This window comes from Cygnus olor, chromosome 3 (genome assembly GCF_009769625.2).
Source record: "Cygnus olor isolate bCygOlo1 chromosome 3, bCygOlo1.pri.v2, whole genome shotgun sequence".
Classification (NCBI taxonomy): Eukaryota; Metazoa; Chordata; class Aves; order Anseriformes; family Anatidae; genus Cygnus; species Cygnus olor.
The window spans coordinates 80,420,057-80,438,677 of NC_049171.1; the positions used below are offsets into that span (position 1 = coordinate 80,420,057).

At 39.9% G+C, this 18,621-nt stretch overlaps 1 protein-coding gene across 2 annotated transcripts in view; it reads right to left on the reverse strand.

The window, feature by feature from the left end:
* The window catches only part of B3GALNT2 (beta-1,3-N-acetylgalactosaminyltransferase 2), a 32,103-nt gene that overhangs the window by 5,864 nt on the left and 7,618 nt on the right, over window positions 1–18,621 (reverse strand). The window contains exons 2-9 of one of the 2 annotated variants that reach the window (XM_040551745.1): window positions 15,510–15,603; window positions 14,110–14,210; window positions 12,801–12,994; window positions 11,154–11,249; window positions 5,473–5,583; window positions 4,818–4,896; window positions 3,410–3,593; window positions 1,592–1,717 (exon numbers count right to left, since the gene is read on the reverse strand). In XM_040551745.1, the coding sequence (XP_040407679.1) occupies window positions 1,592–1,717; window positions 3,410–3,593; window positions 4,818–4,896; window positions 5,473–5,583; window positions 11,154–11,249; window positions 12,801–12,994; window positions 14,110–14,210; window positions 15,510–15,603 (985 nt within the window). Of the gene's footprint in view, window positions 1–1,591; window positions 1,718–3,409; window positions 3,594–4,817; window positions 4,897–5,472; window positions 5,584–11,153; window positions 11,250–12,800; window positions 12,995–14,109; window positions 14,211–15,509; window positions 15,658–18,621 lie in introns of both variants that reach the window. The other variant, XM_040551744.1, reaches the window with a different exon arrangement.

The window sequence follows — 18,621 nt, forward strand, 5'->3', positions numbered from 1 at the left end:
ATTCATGAGAACTCTGATCAGTCTCTCTAAGAATGATAGAATTTATAAAGTATTAACAGATTAAAGAAACACTGGGCAACAAATCAGACACTTGTCTAAACTAGAGAGAGCTTAATAAGGAAGTCTAGGTGAAGAATACAAAGTTTGATTTCTCAGAAGAGCAGAAGGAAGGGAGACTGCCAATAAAGCCGTGTCAAGAGCCAGATACATTAACTGCTTTATCATCTGCTCAGGAAGTCAAGGTCTCCACACACCCAGAAACAGCTCCCTGAAAAGCCTAACTGCATTTAATTTGCACTTTGACCGATGTTCAAATCTGAAGATACAAGATGTCACAGAGCTGAAAGGTAGGAGAGCATGGGGGATTCCCTAAAGCCACTCAGAAGGCTCCTGTACACTCAGCCGACACCCAGAAAGCTGAACAACCATCCAGAAACCTCTGGCCAAGAAACAGGCCCATGGCAGGCAGCAATGCAAATGGATGCACAGGTGGGAGACCAAGGAGAAGGACAATCTCTTCGGTACCAGAACTTCGGGTCTTACAGCCAAAAACACACTCCAGAAGAAACCTCCCTACAGCAGCTGGAACAGCTGCCCAGGCAGCTTACCTCTAGCTCAATTTTTCCTTTTGCAAGTTGGTTTCCACCGAGTGGATTCAAGTTCTCGACCTCCTACCTTGCTAGAATGAACCCAACTTCAATATTCGATATTAGTTTTACCTTGTGGTAAGGTAGTCTCAAGAAAATCTAACAGGCAATTTGCCCTTTGGTTGTACACAGGCTAGAGACCACATGCCCACCACTCAGATCACTGAGACCACCATGACAGCCAGCTATACCCCCCACATTTACACTTCACTCAGTCACCTTACAAGTCATCAACAGTCAGTACCAGATGGGTGAAGCGAGACACCTTGAGCAGCAAAGGACAGCTCTTTAGTAAGCTGATGGCAACAGAAAGACACGTTGTGCCTTTGTACTACATTGGGTGCAGCGTAGCAACGCGTTCCATGGATGGAAGGGGAAAGATGGGCTATGTTGATCCTCTGAGTTATTTGCAGACTAGTGAACTTCACTCAGGAATTCATTAATCAGACCCACCAGTTCAGACAGCAGGAGAAGAGACAGCAATGCCTGACATTCAGACTTCAAAATAATGTGCAGGCTATAAAGTGAGTTTTGTTTCTTCTGTTCACCCCATTTCCCCAGGCATCCAGCCACGTCACAGTGGCTTCAGAGAAAGTAATGTTGACAGTTTTAGCATTTACTCACATTTTAACTTTCTTGTACTACTGTAATACTTTTATTTACTTAAGTACCACGACAAAGACATATACGTACAACAGATTTTAAAAACTAGGTAAGGTACACAGCAAGTTCAATCTATTGTAGAGGAACATTCTGGAACATCAATGTAAACTATTGATTTCTATATTCTAAGCTTCAAAGTGCTACATGTACAAAAGTCCTGCTTTTGATAACTAACTTACAAGTGCGGAAGAGGGGAACCAACATAAAAAAAAGTCTTACAGCAGTAAACCATTCACTAAAGACAGTTTCTCTTAAAAACAAAAAGAAAATATACAACTCACTTTCCCCACCAAATGTTTGGCCTGTCCAATTTCTTCTGCATTATCCTATTAAAAACAGCCTCCAAATCAATGTAACAGTCGTCATCCGTCTTCAGCAACAAATCAAAACTCGTTGTTTCAACTGTCCTGTAGCCAAAAAGAAAAGCGATGAGATGCTGAGCTGTATAGCCCACGGACTACAATTTTGTAACAAAACACTCCACAAGGGTTTTTAGCGAAGCAGAGTGGGAAGGAAGAGGTAAGGAAAGATATTCCCTCCCTCAACTTTTAAATGGTTTCCCTGTTGACTAAGGTATAGATGCAGCTGCATCCTATTTTGATAGCATGGATTTACATATACGTCCTTATAGCATGGATTTGTGTAAAAGCTGAAGATACTTGTAGTTTTGTTCTCCAGGACAGATGGTAGATTTACTAATTAATCTGTCTTAAACAGTATTGACCTCAGAAGGATGTGAATGCCTGGTGATGACGGCAGCACAGCTGTTAAAAGCCAATGGCTACATGTTAGGAGTCTATTCTTCAGGAAGAGACAGTCAGTTCAAGGGCAGTACAGCTGTAGGGGCTTGTACGGAACATCTGTGGAAAGAAACTTGGTACGTAGGCTTCCTCAGGAAAGCTCACTTCTAATATGTGAAAAAGAAAAATTTATCTGTCTGAAATACTTTAATATCTGTCACTTGTAAAATAATCAAAGAAGCTCAAGATTCTAGGAATTATTCCTTGGTTTATTCAAACATTGTTTTAAAGGGTAATTTCACTTAGCCAGAAAGGCATTTTCCTTAAACTTTTTATTACTAAATCCTGAAGATTTTGCTAACCTGTAAGAAATGATCACTGAGATCTAAGTCTTGACATTTAAACTGCCTTTTTAGAATTTAAAGCATGTTTCAGTTTTCAATTACATTCTTACCCATGAAATTTGTTAACTAAATGTGTAATCTTGCAAGCAACTAAAACTGTCAGCTATATTTCTTACTCTGTACCAATTAATTGAAGTGATTGTCTCAGAATAATGAGAATACTTGCAAATTAGAGGTAATAACTTACTAGATTTACTGCAGATAATATAATGCAGTATGGAAATTTTTTCTCTCACCCTTCCTTCCCCCCTTTACACAAAAGCTCCCTCTACCCTTCCCCTCTATCCAACAGTGCTGAGGCCACAGCTGAAGGACTTCCTCCAGTTCTGGGCTCCTCAGTACAAAAAGAGACAAGGGTATACTGGATGGAGAGAGTCTGGTGCAGGGCCACTAAGATGACTTGGGGCTGGAGCACCTCTCCTATGAGGAAAGACAGAGCTGGGACTGTTCAGCCTGGAGAAGAGGAGGCTCAAGGAGGATCACATCAACATCTACAAATACCTGAAGGTAAGGTGTAAAATCGACTGAGCCTGGCTACTTTCAGTGGTTCCCAGTGACGCAACAAGAGGCAATGGCCACAAACCAAAACACAAAGTTTACAAGCTGGCCATAGCCATCCTTTCGAAGACTAAAGCTGCTAGTTTTCAGTTAGAAACAAAAGAAATTCAAGGACACGTGACAATTTTGACACCTGGAATCTGAGAGCAGAAGTCTCTTTTGCCAGGTCACACTTATTTGAGACATCAAGGGTGAGCATCCAAGAAATACAGATCTCATTACTTTATTCATTAGATACACTATGTGCCCCAAAATTGAGAGAAAGAACCACAACTTAATGAAAGAAATCACATTACATATGCATTTTGTGGAAGCTGTTGGATAATGTAACATGCTGGATTATCTTACACTAAAAACGACAACAATCACAAGAGAAAATACTGTCTTTTCAACTTACCATCGATAGAAGTTCAGTAGTTTGGCTGGAACATTTCTGTAAGTGTCAATAACATCTACAAAAACAATATCATCGTAGGTACTGCTTTCTTCCTTCAGTAAAGTATCTTCTCTTTCAAGACTTTTTAAGTGACTTGTAAACCTTTCTGGGCGAGTATGGAGGCTTTTTAAAAGGGCATCACCTTCTGAAAGAAACAGCACCCGTCATTAAACAAAGATGCGTATCTACGTAAGAGTTTACACATTTCTCTTGGATCATACACAATATACTGAAAAAGCAAATCTGAAAAGGTGTGTTCAATGAAATTATGAAAATCCTACAACTAATTCACGAATTTATACGAGGTCAAAAGTTGCAGAATAACAAAAAAGTAAGTTTGCATAAAGTCTGATACAGATTATATAGTCTTTAAATTAAAAAAAAAAAAACTCCTTTTCAGTAACAGAACGATTCAACTTTATAAAATTGTTTAGTATAAAGAGCTGTCCACTCTTACCAGCAGATTAGAAAAGCTATTGTTATATAAAACCCAAAACAAACAAAAATATCCTGTTCTAAATATAACCAAACTGGCATTGCTTTGATATAGGCAGTCCCTGCTGAACTTCATCACATAACTGACTATGGGTAAAAGCTAAAAAGATCTTGAAAGAATAGCAAACTTCTTGGTAAGATGATAGTTTGCAGTACTGAAGAACTTTTCACAGACAGGATGGATGGGCCTTAGCACCCCTCAGTTTATGTTCCCATACAAATGACAAGATGACAGGACTGCTCAATTTTATCTGCTACACCTAGCTACAAAAACAGGAATAACACTCTCAAACTCATTGCTTGTGTTAGCTACGGCAGAGAGATAAGAATACACGACAGGGCTACGTGTCCAAAATCCTATACCTTGGAAAGGGCTCCTACAGGGTCTCTGAATGTTCCACTGAAATAGGTATAAAACAGCAGCAAAAGTGGTGAAAAAGCAAGCTATTTTAGGTAATGGCTGTTTGTCAGTTGTTAATAATAAATATTATAACACAAATTCTGGAAGTAGCAGGACTGGAACAAATATGAATGTTACCCAGGAAAAATGTTCTGAGGGCCACATTTCACAGCATTTTTAAACTTGGGTTTGGGTAACAGAAAACAAGGGCAGAGAAGACATTGTAGTTGAAAATGTTATTCCTGTTAATAAAAAAAACAATGGGATTAAAGTCAATTGGAGTGGCTGACGAAGGGTAAGCAAAGAAACCATATCAGGACACTGACACTGGACATTAAAAAAAAAATGATTATTTTTAGCAGAAACAATTAAGCTGATGGAGTTCATAGAGAACATGAATTTTACGCTCAAAAAAGTATTTTAAAGTTCCTTTTTTATCATAATGTCAAATGTGATACTGTTTTGCAGACTTACCTTGAATAGTGTAGATAAAACCACCTGCTATACCCTCCACACCTTCTGTGAGTTCATGTGGCAATGACCCTTCCCCTGCCTGTTAAAGACAGATTAATGGAAAGAAACAAATTAGTTCATGTCTCGTTAGTGACCCATTTTCCTCTAATTTTAAGGTGTGAAGTTTTCTGGAAACTGAGAATAAAGTAAGTTGAAAGCAATTCTGAACACCTGAGACTACATCGTCTGTTTTTCCCCATATAAATTCCAACGTGCATAATGAAAGACTAAGATTTTTAACTGTAACGTTTTGGGTCATTTTTGAAAGTTTCACTTAAAACTAGTGGCTCCATGAACACAAAGCCACAGCAACACTCCATACCTCAATTACACTTATTTCATCACCTACTAAAACTTTAAGAAAAAGTAGTTTTGGAGATGAGAGTAAAATTTAAAGTTTTTCTGGCTAAACTACAACAGCACAGCGTGTTTAAGCATGCAAACTTTTGACAGAAAAAAAAACACAGTCCTTTTCCCAGGCAGAGCAAAACTGTGCTATGAGACGAGAGGAGAAGCCCAAATGAATTCATGTTTCATGGAGAAACACAGGAAAGCAAAGTGCTAAATACGTGAGACTTCTGGGAAAAATGGTGGAAGGGAAGGTGAGCTGACTCACCGTAATGATCCTGAAAACACCCCCTCCATCATTCACCGTCACTTTGTGAAGGTTTCTTGAAACAAGACCCTGAAGATCCTGGCTTTCCCACACAATGGTACCTTCAAAACTCTGTTAAGAGAGCATAACATTGTTACAAAGATATTTAAAAGACTTCAAAGGATGAAAATCAAACAGTTGTTTTTTTAATTTTAAAATAATCAACTTCACAAAATGGATAGCTTCAACACGCAACATGAATGTTTTACTTACACTTCAAAAAAGTCAGATAAAAGAAATATATCTGCGAAACTCAGTAACACTATCGTGCTTTTAGGACTAATCATGAATCTGCATTAAGAACATTAAACTTTTAACAGGAATCCACTGTAAAAGCCTTTGGCTTTTTAACATCATTAAGATGGCATTCAAATGTGAACTGACTTTTTTTTTTTTAATCAAATACAGAATACTACATTACAAAAAGAATATGTTAAAACAGATTTGGAAATAAGTGCTGCTTTTTAGTTATCTGCCAAAACCAGAGATCAGAGACACGGTCCTGACATCAGCAAAACTCAAAGGAAAACAGTGCCACCTTTATCCTAGCAAAGCTGCCACAAGCTCCTGTAGGAGAGTCACAGAACTCTGGCCTCACATCTTGGCAGGTAGGGAAAGGAGGAGAAAAACAAGTAAACCTCTTTAAAACTTTCTATTTTTAACTCTCAATTTAAGTTATATTACTGCATTTTTTAATATATTTTTTCTTGCATTTAAAAGCATTTCATTTCAACTTGAAACTAATCCCCCTAATAGTCCAACCTATTTTAGGTAAGACTTTCCTGAAGACCCCTGAGAACATGCAAAAGGACAAATGGTATGTTGAACAGCTAAGAATAGTGGTAGTATTATTACATTTTTCTATTTTCTCAAAGCAATCTCACACTTATCAAGGGTGTATGGAGCAGCTGTGGGGCTACTACACTCCTGGCTGCTAAATGAGCGCATTCAGTTTTGTTTCTCCCAGTTTCATAGGAAAAACACTGGTAAATGGTGTGGACCTCAGAACAGAGAAATGACTTATCATAGAATCGTTAGGGTTGGAAAAGACCTCCAAGATCATCTGGTCCAACCATCCCCTAACCACCAATGTCACCCACTAAACCATGTCCCTAAGCACCACATCCAACCTTTCCCTGAACACCCCCAGGAACGGTGACCCCACCACCTCCCTGGGCAGCCCGTCCCAATGCCTGACTGCTCTTTCTGAGAAGAAACGTCTCCCCATTTCCAACCTGAACCTCCCCTGGTTCAACTTGAGGCCATTCCCTCTAGTCCTATCACTAGTTATCTGCGAGAAGAGGCCAACCCCCAGCTCCCCACACCTTCCTTTCAGGCAGCTGTAGATAGAGAGCAATAAGGTCTCTCCTGAGCCTCCTCTTCCCCAGACCAAACACCCCCAGTTCCCTCAGCCGCTCCTCACAGGACTTGTGTCCCAGGCCCTTCACCAGCTTCGTAGCCCTCCTCTGGACATGCTCCAGGGCCTCGATGTCCTTCTTGTAGTGAGGGTGCAAATTCTTGTTTCAAGTACTTGTAGTTACATCTCTCTGTTGCTGTTCAAAGTCTGTTTACTTGTACTAGCCTCTCAGTTTTTTCCCATTTCAGCTTCCTTGTACCTCAAAAAACTTCTCCAGAAGCTCTTCAGTTACTAACCATGATGTCCAGCTTACAGTACAGCTTGACTCGTTGCTTTTCTCCAGAAGTCTTAACACATCTGCAACAGTCTCGGTATTTAATTAGAGCTGCATATTTCAGAAGGTTCTCATCTATTATTTATAATGCCAGCTTTATAATAATGGAGTCAGTGTTTATTCAAGCCTGATTTGCATGTTCAGTATCTGCCCCTTGCTTCTTTAATTACATCATAGAATGATAGAATGGCTCGGCTTGGAAGGGACTTTAAAGTTCACTCAGTTCCAACCCCTTTGCCCGGATCAGGGACACCTCCCACTAGATCAGGTTGCCCAGGGCCCCATCCAACCTGGCCTCGAACCTGGCCAGGGATGGGGCATCCACAGCTTCTCTGGGCAGCCTGTTCCAGTGCCTCACCACCCTCTGAGTGAAGAATTTCCACCTAATACCTAATCTAAATCTCCTCTATTTCAGTTTAAAACCATCCCCCCTTGTCCTATCGCTATCTGCCCAAGCTCTTCATCTCTTTTTATAAGCCCCATTTAAGTACTGAAAAGCTGCCATGAGGTCTCCCCAGAGCCTTCTGTTCTCCAGGCTCAACACCCCCAAATCTCCAGGACTCTGTATATTTGTTAGATCTGTGTCAGAATTGCTGAAGTTTTATCTTCCAAATGAGAAGTAAGAGGTCTGTGTGTACTGTACATTAACAAATGATGAAGAGGACCTCACCAAATGCCTGCTGTGTATTTGTGTTTCTGTAAGCAACAGCAGTAAATTATGGATTGAAAACTTTGTGCAATATCAAGCCCTAAGTCCAAGAGGTATTGAACTGTACTGAAGCAGGCTAGGAAGCAGTTGTTAACTTTAAATTATGTAATGGAATAAGCTGCATTTTCAAGAAGAAAACCCCAAACAGAAAGACGGGCTTATACATATTTCTTCAAAAATATCTCTATGAAGGGATAAAACATCAGATTTAGAATAAGATCTAAGGTAGGACTTCAAGGTACAGTAAAATGCAGTTCTGGCACTTGTTCCAGGAATACCAACAATTGGCTACAGTCACTGTATCAAAGTGTTGTGATTAACAAGATAGAAAGCTGCACAGTGGTCAAGTAAGATGACATACTAGCAATTTGCCAGAGCATGGGTTCAGGAAGAAGTCATTTGTCACAATCAGCATTGCTATTGCAAATGGACCACCGAGACATTTTTTAGTGTCAGGACCCCTAAACACCCTGCACACTGAAACCCATACATACAATTTCTTTATCTGTAGTGGCTTTCATCTACCATTCTTTTTTTTTTCTTGCAGTAGAGACTGGGATTTAATCCCACTTATGTGGTTTCTATACAGACACAACCTTTGTTAAGCTGTTTTAAGTAAGGCTGTTAAGTCCTTTCACTTTTCAGCAACCAGAAACATTAAAGTTCCTACCACCGAGTATTACTGACGTTCACTTCAAACATGTACCAGGAGTCTTAAACAGTTATTACCCGTGAACCCTGAATGCAAGGTGTTCTAAAGCTGCAAACTATCATTACTTTCCAGGTTGAGAGACTTGTAAGCAAATTTTCTAATTACTTTAGCCTTCAGCTATTCTTACTCTAAGCTGTTTAATGGAAGCCGAGGCCTAAAAATGCTGAAAGCAAAGCACTAGTGGCACACCTGAGACTACATCATCTGTTTTTCCCCATTTAAATTCCAACCTTGTTGCTGCCAGAATGCAGCAGCAATTACAGTGAATACCGAACAGGTGTACTGACATAATGCAGCCCTGCCAAACTCCCTTCCTAACGTTAAACAGTGCTGTCCTTTTTGTTTCTCCAACTACGCCCCATTAGTAGCACTGAACACATATGGAACAGAGTCCCATTTTCACGCAAGTGGCCTGTGGCTTTTTGTCAACAGAAGTGCATCGCTAAGACTTGGCTACAAGAGCCCCATGTACGAGGTTTAGTTATCTGCCAGTAGTTCTGCTCTTCTGCGTTTTCAGTCCTTGCAAAGCTGAATGATCAATTCTGTCTTTGGCAATCTGGCCTGCCAGATGCTTATTCTAACGCTGTGTTTCCCTCCCTTTCCCCCCAATGAGGAGAAAGAGCAGCACGTCAGCTGGAAGATGAATGAAGTTCTTCAGCAGTCTGTACAAGCCATTACTTCGTGAAGGTGCAAGGACAGAGAATGGATATTGTCTCAGAAACCATCTTTTGACAATTAAACTGTTCACTAAATTTACTGCTCTCAAACAAGTAGGCAGGAACGTGTGGGCGTTCTATCTCTTCTGAATCATCTTGTATGCTTCAGCATCTTAAGTATCAGAGAAGACTACATGCTGTGCATAAACCCTATTAATCTACATTAGAAACATCATGTTATCCTGTAAGCATTCAGCAGATGACATATATCAGATTAAGGTTGCCCACACAAAGAAATATATGAATACTAATATCCCCTTTCTAAATGAAATACTTCCCATCTGCCTTTCATGAAAAATGCCATCAGTTATAGCTAAATTACAACTGCCTAGAATTTTAGTAACTCGGAACAAAGTCTTACAGGAAAAGACTTACATGTTATATTAGCAAGTTACTGGAGGAGCAAAATGTTTAAAAATTGTTTAAGATGACAAATCAATTAATCAGCTGCAGAGTTTCCTTACGAAGAACAGGTTTCCAAATGCAGTCATTTGTATAGAGCCAGAGGAATTAAGTGGGGAGTAAACTGGCCTCAAATGTCTTCCCCTCCCCTTCAGTCTTCTCTCTCACTCCGTTCTTTCACAGAAGATTTAATATCTTCCACAATAAAACAACCCAGACCAAAGACAACTTACAGAAATAGCAGCAAAGGCCCGGTAATTTGAATAATATTTAAATGAAGAGAAACAGCCTAAAATGGAAGCTTATTTAAAGAGGTATTGGGAGTCCATCAGGAAAAACTCCTTGTACCTGAGAGCATCTACTGAACCGGAATTCTCATTCTGAGTCAACTTGTATTCATTAAACCTTCACTGTAACAATATCAGGATTTTTTTCCTACTTATATTGTTTCTTCCTGTTTAATAATTTTCCTTCCTAAGCTGCCACAACTATAGCTCTATGCCAAAACCCAGCCCTAGGACTCCACCTCCTAAATGCAAAAAGGATCAACCAACCGAAAAAAAACAAAACTTTATAGTCTGCCTTGATAGCTTAGCTAAGGGTTTCTAGGAAGGTTTCTCAGGACAATTGAAAATGCTAAAGCTGTCATTACTGCCCAGAAAGCAGTATTTCCCCAAAGTTCTGAGCAGCTGTTGACAAGTTTTGAAGCCCCAAATATCAGCCTCTGTGACACATACTCCATCTGCTATTTCACATGTAGATCCTACCAAAGACCTCCTTGAAGCCTTCTTGCATGGCTCAATGAACAAACAATATCCCTACCGCTGCTGTCAGACATGGAACAACCAAAATTTCAGAAGCCCTAAGTATCTCAACTATGTGCATCTCAGCTATGACTATTCAACTCATACTGTCATTGCAATCATAACACACAATACGTTGCTGTTGTGTCCAAGGCATCAGAACCAGAAACCTCTTTTCCACCTGTTCTGTAGAAATCTGTGCCAGCCTATCCTCTATATCTCTTGTACTGATGTCAGAAAAAGCAGGAGGCAGAAAGAATTGTCCCATTCTCTGGTAAACTTTCCCACACAACCTAAGCAGGTACAATTTTCACTCAGAAAGCAAAAAAAGTTTCCACAATACTGAAATTGCTACTAATTGCCAAGTTGTGGGTTTGGTTTTTTGTTTGTTTTGTTTTTTTAAATCATTTTGTATTTTCATTTTTCTTTGTAACTACTGGTGATGATGAGATGATAAAAAAAAATCTGGACTTCAGCATATCCCCCCAAATACCACTCTAGAGGTTTTTGTTTCGCCTTTTTTCACTGCCTCAAGCAAAGGCCAGTTTTATCTGTCAGTCTCTCTGACAGATTTGAAAGATCTGCAAGCACTTCTGATACTGCACATACCTCTGGCAAAATGAACTGCTCTACTGGCTTGTACCACAACCTGTTCACTTGCACTCCACAGCTTGGCGGGCTAAAGCGGGCACTGAAGAGAGCTTCCTGTGAATAACAACAACAAAAACACATCGCAAGGACTGTGAGATTATACAAACCTTGATAATCTCAGTTACAATGGAAACAGACTTATTGATTGTATAAAACTTATACAATTTTCTTCTCAAGACAGTCTCACAGAGTGCACAGAATTCAAGTGTTGGGCTGAGATGGCGGAAGCAAGCAACAATGGAACAACAGTGCAAGCTCAGCTACAACCCAGCCAACACAGCACGTCATCTGGAAGACTCAGCATCCTAGATAACAGATTTTTTTTTTAATCTTCTGTTTATATAGCTGACTACTATTAAATGCAACAGAGGATGCTGACCCCTAAAACTTAATTGTGACTACATTAAATAGGCCACCAAACAGCTCTTAGACGGTAACATGCGAAATAAAGATGCTGCATTGCCTGATTCCCAATCTGCAGAAAACAGTCTCCAAGCTTTCCTAAGATCATAATTTTTCACCTTCACTGTAAGCAAAAAGCTAATGCAGATCAAGTTATTAGGTTATCAACATTTACTATTCTACCATTTTGCAAACAAAAACCTGATTATAGTATACTTTTTTTTTTTCCATTGTAAAACTAACTCTTTGGATGTCCATCATAAAAGCCATACTTCAGTATATTTTCTGTACTTAATTATTAACTTAAATTTAAAATTCTTTCTGTATTATTGTCAGAAGTCTTTACATTTGCCCATCAAGTTATTAGAAGAGATAAATACAATATACTAAATGCAATGAACACCACAGGATCACAGAATGGCTGAGGTGGGAAGGGACCTCTAGAGCCCACCTGGTCCAAGATCACTGCTCAAGCAGGGCCATCCAGAGCAGGCTGTCCAGGATCATGCCCAGGGGGCTTTTGAATTTTTCCAAGGAGGGAGACTCCACAACCCCTCTGGGCAACCTATCCCAGTGCTCCATCACCTGCACAGTAAAGAAGTGCTTCCTAATGATGCTCAATCATTTTTTTCCCTCCATGTTTTCATTCCACAAACACTAATCTAGCCTATTACACCCATAACTGAGATTGGGACTGGGAGGAATTATCACTGAAGTTTGATTACTACCTGTAAAAAAACAACAATTTCTAAAAAAGTCAAAATGTCTTGCCAGAGGACAGACAAGAAGAAAATTACAGCTATACTGCATCTCTTTGTCTCAAAGGCAATGTGTCTTTCTGTGAATGCATTTTAAATATATTTAATAGTTTATTTTTCATTCCTTAATACCTATCAATATTTCAGAATCTCATATGTAATCAAAATTGTATCTTTGAATTAGATATTAGTGCTCTTTCAGAAAGCATTTCAATTAATTCATAGTACTTTGTGAATTTATTTTTTTCTACCCATCTGGGATATATATAGCTGTGAAATAAGAATTTATGATGCAGCAGAAGAAAAATATAATTCATATGCTTGCCAGTTAAGTACTTCTCTTCTAAATCATCAACACAGCATGTTGCTTTCTGTAAGAACTTAATCCACAATAAAGAGACAATATGCCTTAATTCACTCGCAAAAGATAACTACAATACTCCACCTCGTGTTCCGCCTGGTACAGTTTGACGGTGATGTTCCTCTGGAATCCCACCCCATCGGCCTCATAAAATACCCCAAGACTGGTAATGACAATGGGGTAAAGTACACGAAAGTTCACACTGACAATTCTGTCCTCAGATAGCACGGAAGGTACGTCCTCAGGGAGACTGAACGCTTCAATTTCCTGATTCAAAGCTGTATGAAAAAAGAAAAGACAGAGATAATGTGAGGAGATTCCATAGTCCTGGAACTGGATAAACAGAAATCACACTAAATACACACAACGCATGCTGATTAATTAGCATGGCTGGCAAGTGCACAAGGATAACCAAATACTGGAGAAGAAGAAAAGACGACTGCAGACTGCAGTAAGGAGAAACTCAAAGCAATGCAGCAGTTTGCAGGTTACCAGCAATTGCAAGGCAATGCCTACATATCCACAGAGAGAAGACTAGAAACACAGTAAATCCACAGAGGGAAGACAAAAATTCTATTTGATTGCATGAATTTCTGTATATTAATATATTAAAATAACTACATATCAAAATGGCATACACCTCCACCTTATTTGGCTGCCTGTTTTTTGGCATTATCCCCTCCCCTAGGCCCTGAGGTACTGTTTATTCTCAGGAGGTTGACTAAGCAGTGGCTGTTGCCATTCAAAGACAAAGTAGCGGATGTTTCATGTTATTGTAAATCATGGCTTAAGGGCTAGACAGTCCCTAGTTAATTCTTAATTAAAGAGCAAAAATAAATTGGGGACAAAAAAGGTGACAGGAGTAAATTTATAGTTTTAGTTCAGGTGTTTTCGTAAGGCACCATTTCATTTTTCCCCATTGTACTTTACCTAATTGTTCCCTTTCTATGGCAAGATCTGGAAAATCTGTCAGCCAGACTTGATGAAAACTCAATTCACCAACACAAGAGTTTGCCTGACACTCAGGACCCCTTTCCCAGCCGTGCTACTCTGTTCATATATGTTACTGGACTGGGTCATTCCAGCTCTCCCCAACTTCCTTTTACACAGGGATAACAGTAAAAATACACGCTGCATGGGAGACCATTCCTTGACACAAGGAGAACGCAAATTCATTAGAATTCAATGGCCTCCCCTTCAGACCCTGAAAGGTCTCTCCTTTTCACGCCCATACTTGGCTCTTTCAGGAAGGTTACACAACTGTCATGACAGCAAGTTCTAGGTGAAGTTCATTTTCAAGACTAGCTCTCTCAGTTAAGCACACCAAATTACTCTCATAGAAGGTTACTAGTTGTAGTTCAGACCACAGGATTTTAAAAGTTAGCTTCTGTACCTGGGTTACTGATGTTCAGAAGTTTGCAGGAATAGGGGTCTTCTCTGTCCTCCACTGGCACAGCACAACCATGCGCACCTATTATAAACTTCACAAGGACACTAAAATAATTTGGTTTTATTAACACCAGTTCTCTTCCCTCCTCCCTCCACCTGCAGTAAACTTATTTCATCACAATGGCCTGTCTTTCACAGGATTAAGATTTTGAACTCCTTAAAATCAGCAGTGAGGGTCTCTATGCAGAGCAACCACACGCATCCCTGCATGGGGGCTCAATTCCAAACCCACGTGAGCCTTTCACACCTTTTACATGAGGGCACAGGAATACCAGCAACGGGATTCAAGACAGACAATACAGTAAGAAGAGAAAGTCCTGTCTTTCCCTGCCTCGTTCTGTTACTTAATTCAAATCTGATTAAATGTTCTGCATTCAAAAGGCAATAAATGAGGTAATACTATAAAAGACACGATAGTACCAAGGGAGGGACAGGGACTCCAGAGTACTCGCTACAATGAAATGTCTCAGCTGTGGGTTGTAGTTGAACAACAGGTTGCTCCTTACAGCCCCCGTGCTGCAGTCAGGAGACACCTTATGCCTCCAACTTAGCATCCACCTTAGCCTAGTCTTTCAATTAGCAGCTAAATATCCTCCTCAAATTCCATATAGGCTATGAAAGATCACGTTGTTAGATGACTGAAGCAGCCGTGCTTCACTCCAAACTGCACATTGACACCAAATTTGTGAACAGTAAATGGCTTTCAGTGCAAGGCAGGTACCAAGAGGTGAGGCCTATCGAGATGACAACGTTTACGGGAACGAACTGCAGCAGAACTTCCTCAGCAGAACGAGACCGACTGGTCTGCAGACTGCCAGGTCTACACAAGCAACGAGGAAGGGTTCTGCTGCTCACTCACACTGCAGCTATTTGGGATACCTGGTTCAGTGGGAAATAAGCTGAAACTCTACAGCTGAAGCTGTTGCAAAAGATTTTGTGGTTCTCTCACCAAATATGACCCTGCTTGCTTCAAGTATCCTGAATTACTAAGTATTTTGAAGCGTACACTGCAACACAAAATAGGGAGTCCTACACATCACTAATGAATAATGGCAATTCATTGCAAGAACGAATAGCAGCGAGCAGTTGAACAGTTAGAAGTTTCTGAATACAGTTGAACAATTAAAATTACTTCTATAAAAATATTTCCAGCCCAGAATAAGGAGTATTTTTATTTAGAACTAAGCAGATTTTAAAAAAAAAAGATCAGAGCATAAAATGTTCACAAATAAAGCAAAAAAAAAAAAAAAGAAATACTTTCCAAAAAAAGGATTAAATCAAGATATTTGTGCATTATATTCTTTTCTCCTCAAAGTCCCCAAAATACAAAACACTAGAGATTACCGTTGGCTCAGTGCAGGATGTCGTTTCAAGTGCTTGAACCAAGTGTTCCTTATAACACTGCGCAGTTCATGATTGTGTCGGGCTGATAAAACACCTACAACAACATCATAATGTTTCAACTTCCACTGAGGAAAGAAGGCCAGTGGACCTAGAAGTATAAAGTAACAGCAGATTTATTACATGCACACATTACCACAAGTCTGAGTTGCAAGCAAGAATTAAAATACACATCAAAAGTAAGAGTACCGGGTACCTGAAACACTGAAAAACAAGAGGTAGAATTACTATTGCATTCCTGGTTCAGAATCAGGAAAACATTTTCAACACATCAAAACCTTCCCGAGCAATCTGAGAAAACTCTACTGCAATGAACTAAGCGAGTCACTGCAGGTAAACAAAACCTAGAAAGCGTCACACACAAAGCAGGCAAGAACGTAAGCCTTGGTTTTCACTGACACCATTCTTTAAGCACTTGCCTGCCTGTTGTCTGAGCAAAGTGCCCCCTGAGAACGTGCTCTTGCTCTTTTTCCTACAAGCCATTGGAAACCTTATAGGCAAGACACAAGGTCCTGCTGTCCGCTCTGCAAAAGAGAAATTCCAGGCCTTCTGCTTGTTTGTTGATACCTCCTGCAGCACCATTTGTCCTAAAGTCTGGGGGCTTGGCATTGCTGCTACCAGGCTCTCACTATTACAACTCACCATTATTCTACCTCGAAAAAAATATTTAAATAAAGCCCATCAGATTCAGAAATACACCGATTTTCCCTCCATTTCTTCTTAAAGCTGCTGGACCCCCCTGCTTCACCATTTCACTCTAGTATGTTAGGGTCAATCGCTCCTAGCCTTCTGAAGCTGAACACCACTCTGCCTTCACGCAGGGTATTACATCCCTACACAGAGGAATGCTCTGGCTTTAGTCATAGCTGGGTGTCACAGCCAATTCTTGTAATCCATGATTTAGCCTGTGCTGTTTTAATTTAGAGATCATGAAAGCTGGACTTGCTTTAAAGCAAGACTGTCACTAGATAGAAACCTGAGAAGCTGTGACTTGGAGCCTGCGAACAGCCTGGCGAGTAGCTGAAGTGAATCTGCATAGTTCAATTTGTCCGACACTCTGGAGTTAAGGGGAGGATTTATATTTAGCTCTAGCAAAACATTGCTTTCATCTCATCTCACTAAACTTATTTTTCATTAGGCTGCAGATAAAGAAAACAAATGTAAATGTGAAGGTCCTCTAAACTACCGCATACAGCATAGACGAGATTTTTTTTTCTAATCTAATTTTAAAGAGACCAAAAATATTTCCAAGTCTGTATTGTGTACTCCCACTAGAAAGTGAGTTATTATCCAGTTTCCACCTTCTGTGCCAGCTTCCGCTTTCTCCACTTTGAAAGGGGGAAGACAGATGGGTCTCGTTACAGGGCCCCGCAGCTCCGTCAGGAGATCCACGCCGCAGCTCGTCCGGCCTCAGAGCCTGCCTCCAGCCTGCACTGCAGCCCCAAGAGGCCTCTCCTGCGCTGAATCCACATCAAGAGACCTCCGAGGAACATCTTTTAGCTCTAGGGCTTATTGAGAATGGCCTGCACCCAACTCCCTAGACCCAAGGCCAAGTAAAACAGTGCTCTGCCACCAATTCTCAGGAGGGAACAAGAGCAGGGCAAGCAGGGAGTGATGTTTCCAGAGGCAAACCTTTCCCAGTCTATTTCCCACTAAGTACTTAGTTCTAAGCATGTAGACACTGATTTTCAGGAAAAAAAGGTTTAAGTTCCATAATTATTTAAAGGAATCTGTACTGACATGTACAAGCTTATTGATAACTTAAGCTGCACATTAACCTATTAAGCAAAGTATACATCGGCTTATGCTCAAAAGGAATTAAAACCCAGGCAGTAAGCCACTATTTCCATTCTTCAGTACCAGTTTTCACTGAAGTCAATTGTTATCTCTCATATAAAAAGAAGGGATTGAATTGGTGGCAAGGTTCGGGAATATGATTTGTTTGCTGATATTGCTCTATAAAACATCTGAAGAAACTTGTGAATCAAACACATCATTCAATCCGAACACAATTTAGCCTTCCAGTGTGCTGGTAAGTACCGACTACCCAGAGCCTCTGCATGTCTTCAGAGGCCACTACATATCGAAGATCTGCCAGGACTCCACAGCAGAGGTATATGATACAGCCACACATTTGTAAGACTACAACATTATAACAAATTCTCCTATAGTCTCATAGCTCTTTCTCACACACCCCATTTCTTTCTAGGCTCTCCTTCCATCCTTTGATTATTCTTTAAACTGCCTCTGCAGCCTTAACTGCAAGCCCTCCGATATAAACCTCAGGAGGACTAACATGTTTGTAGACTGCATATTAGGCACGGTTTACACAGATTCGTTCTTTAAAATATCACTTATAATTCAAAGCAGAGCAATTTCATTAAACTAAAATTTAAGAAAAACAAAACTATGAGCAGAGGTCTGTAGGTTGACTAGACTCTGAATACCATAAGTTGGCTTAAATCAATTTTTTTTAAAAAAAAGCTACTTGAATAAAAAAATTGTACTTTCACTCCGTTTATATTTTAAAATGAGTGAAGCTTTTTCTGAGGAACCATTCATGTGGAAACAGCATTAATGTAACAGATGCTTCAGAATTAATATCCTAGTGCTATTAGAACAGACAGCTTTCTCTTGTTTTAGGCCATCTTCAGCCTTAGTAAGGTAGCATTACAGCAGTCTACACTCAGAAGATTGTCTTTTCTGTCCCACGGGTTATGCCATTTTACTTTTAATACCTCTGAAAATGGAAAAAAGAAAAACAAGAAAGAAAGCAAGACAGATTACTTTTGCAAAAATCTGATGAATAAGCTCCCAACTTGTTAGCAGAGGTTTCTACTTCTGACTGAAAAGCAGTAATAACACTTGTTAAACTTTCAGGAAAACAGCTTGAGATGTCTCTCTCTGAACTAGTACTATCAAAAAAGAGGGAGACAGTCAGAGACAGAGGAATAAAAAGAGGAGGCTATTATTCATTTATAAAGACAATTCAGATATGTGCATGTATATGATCTATGTAGCAGAAGTTTAGAGAACATGCTGACCTCCAAGTCAA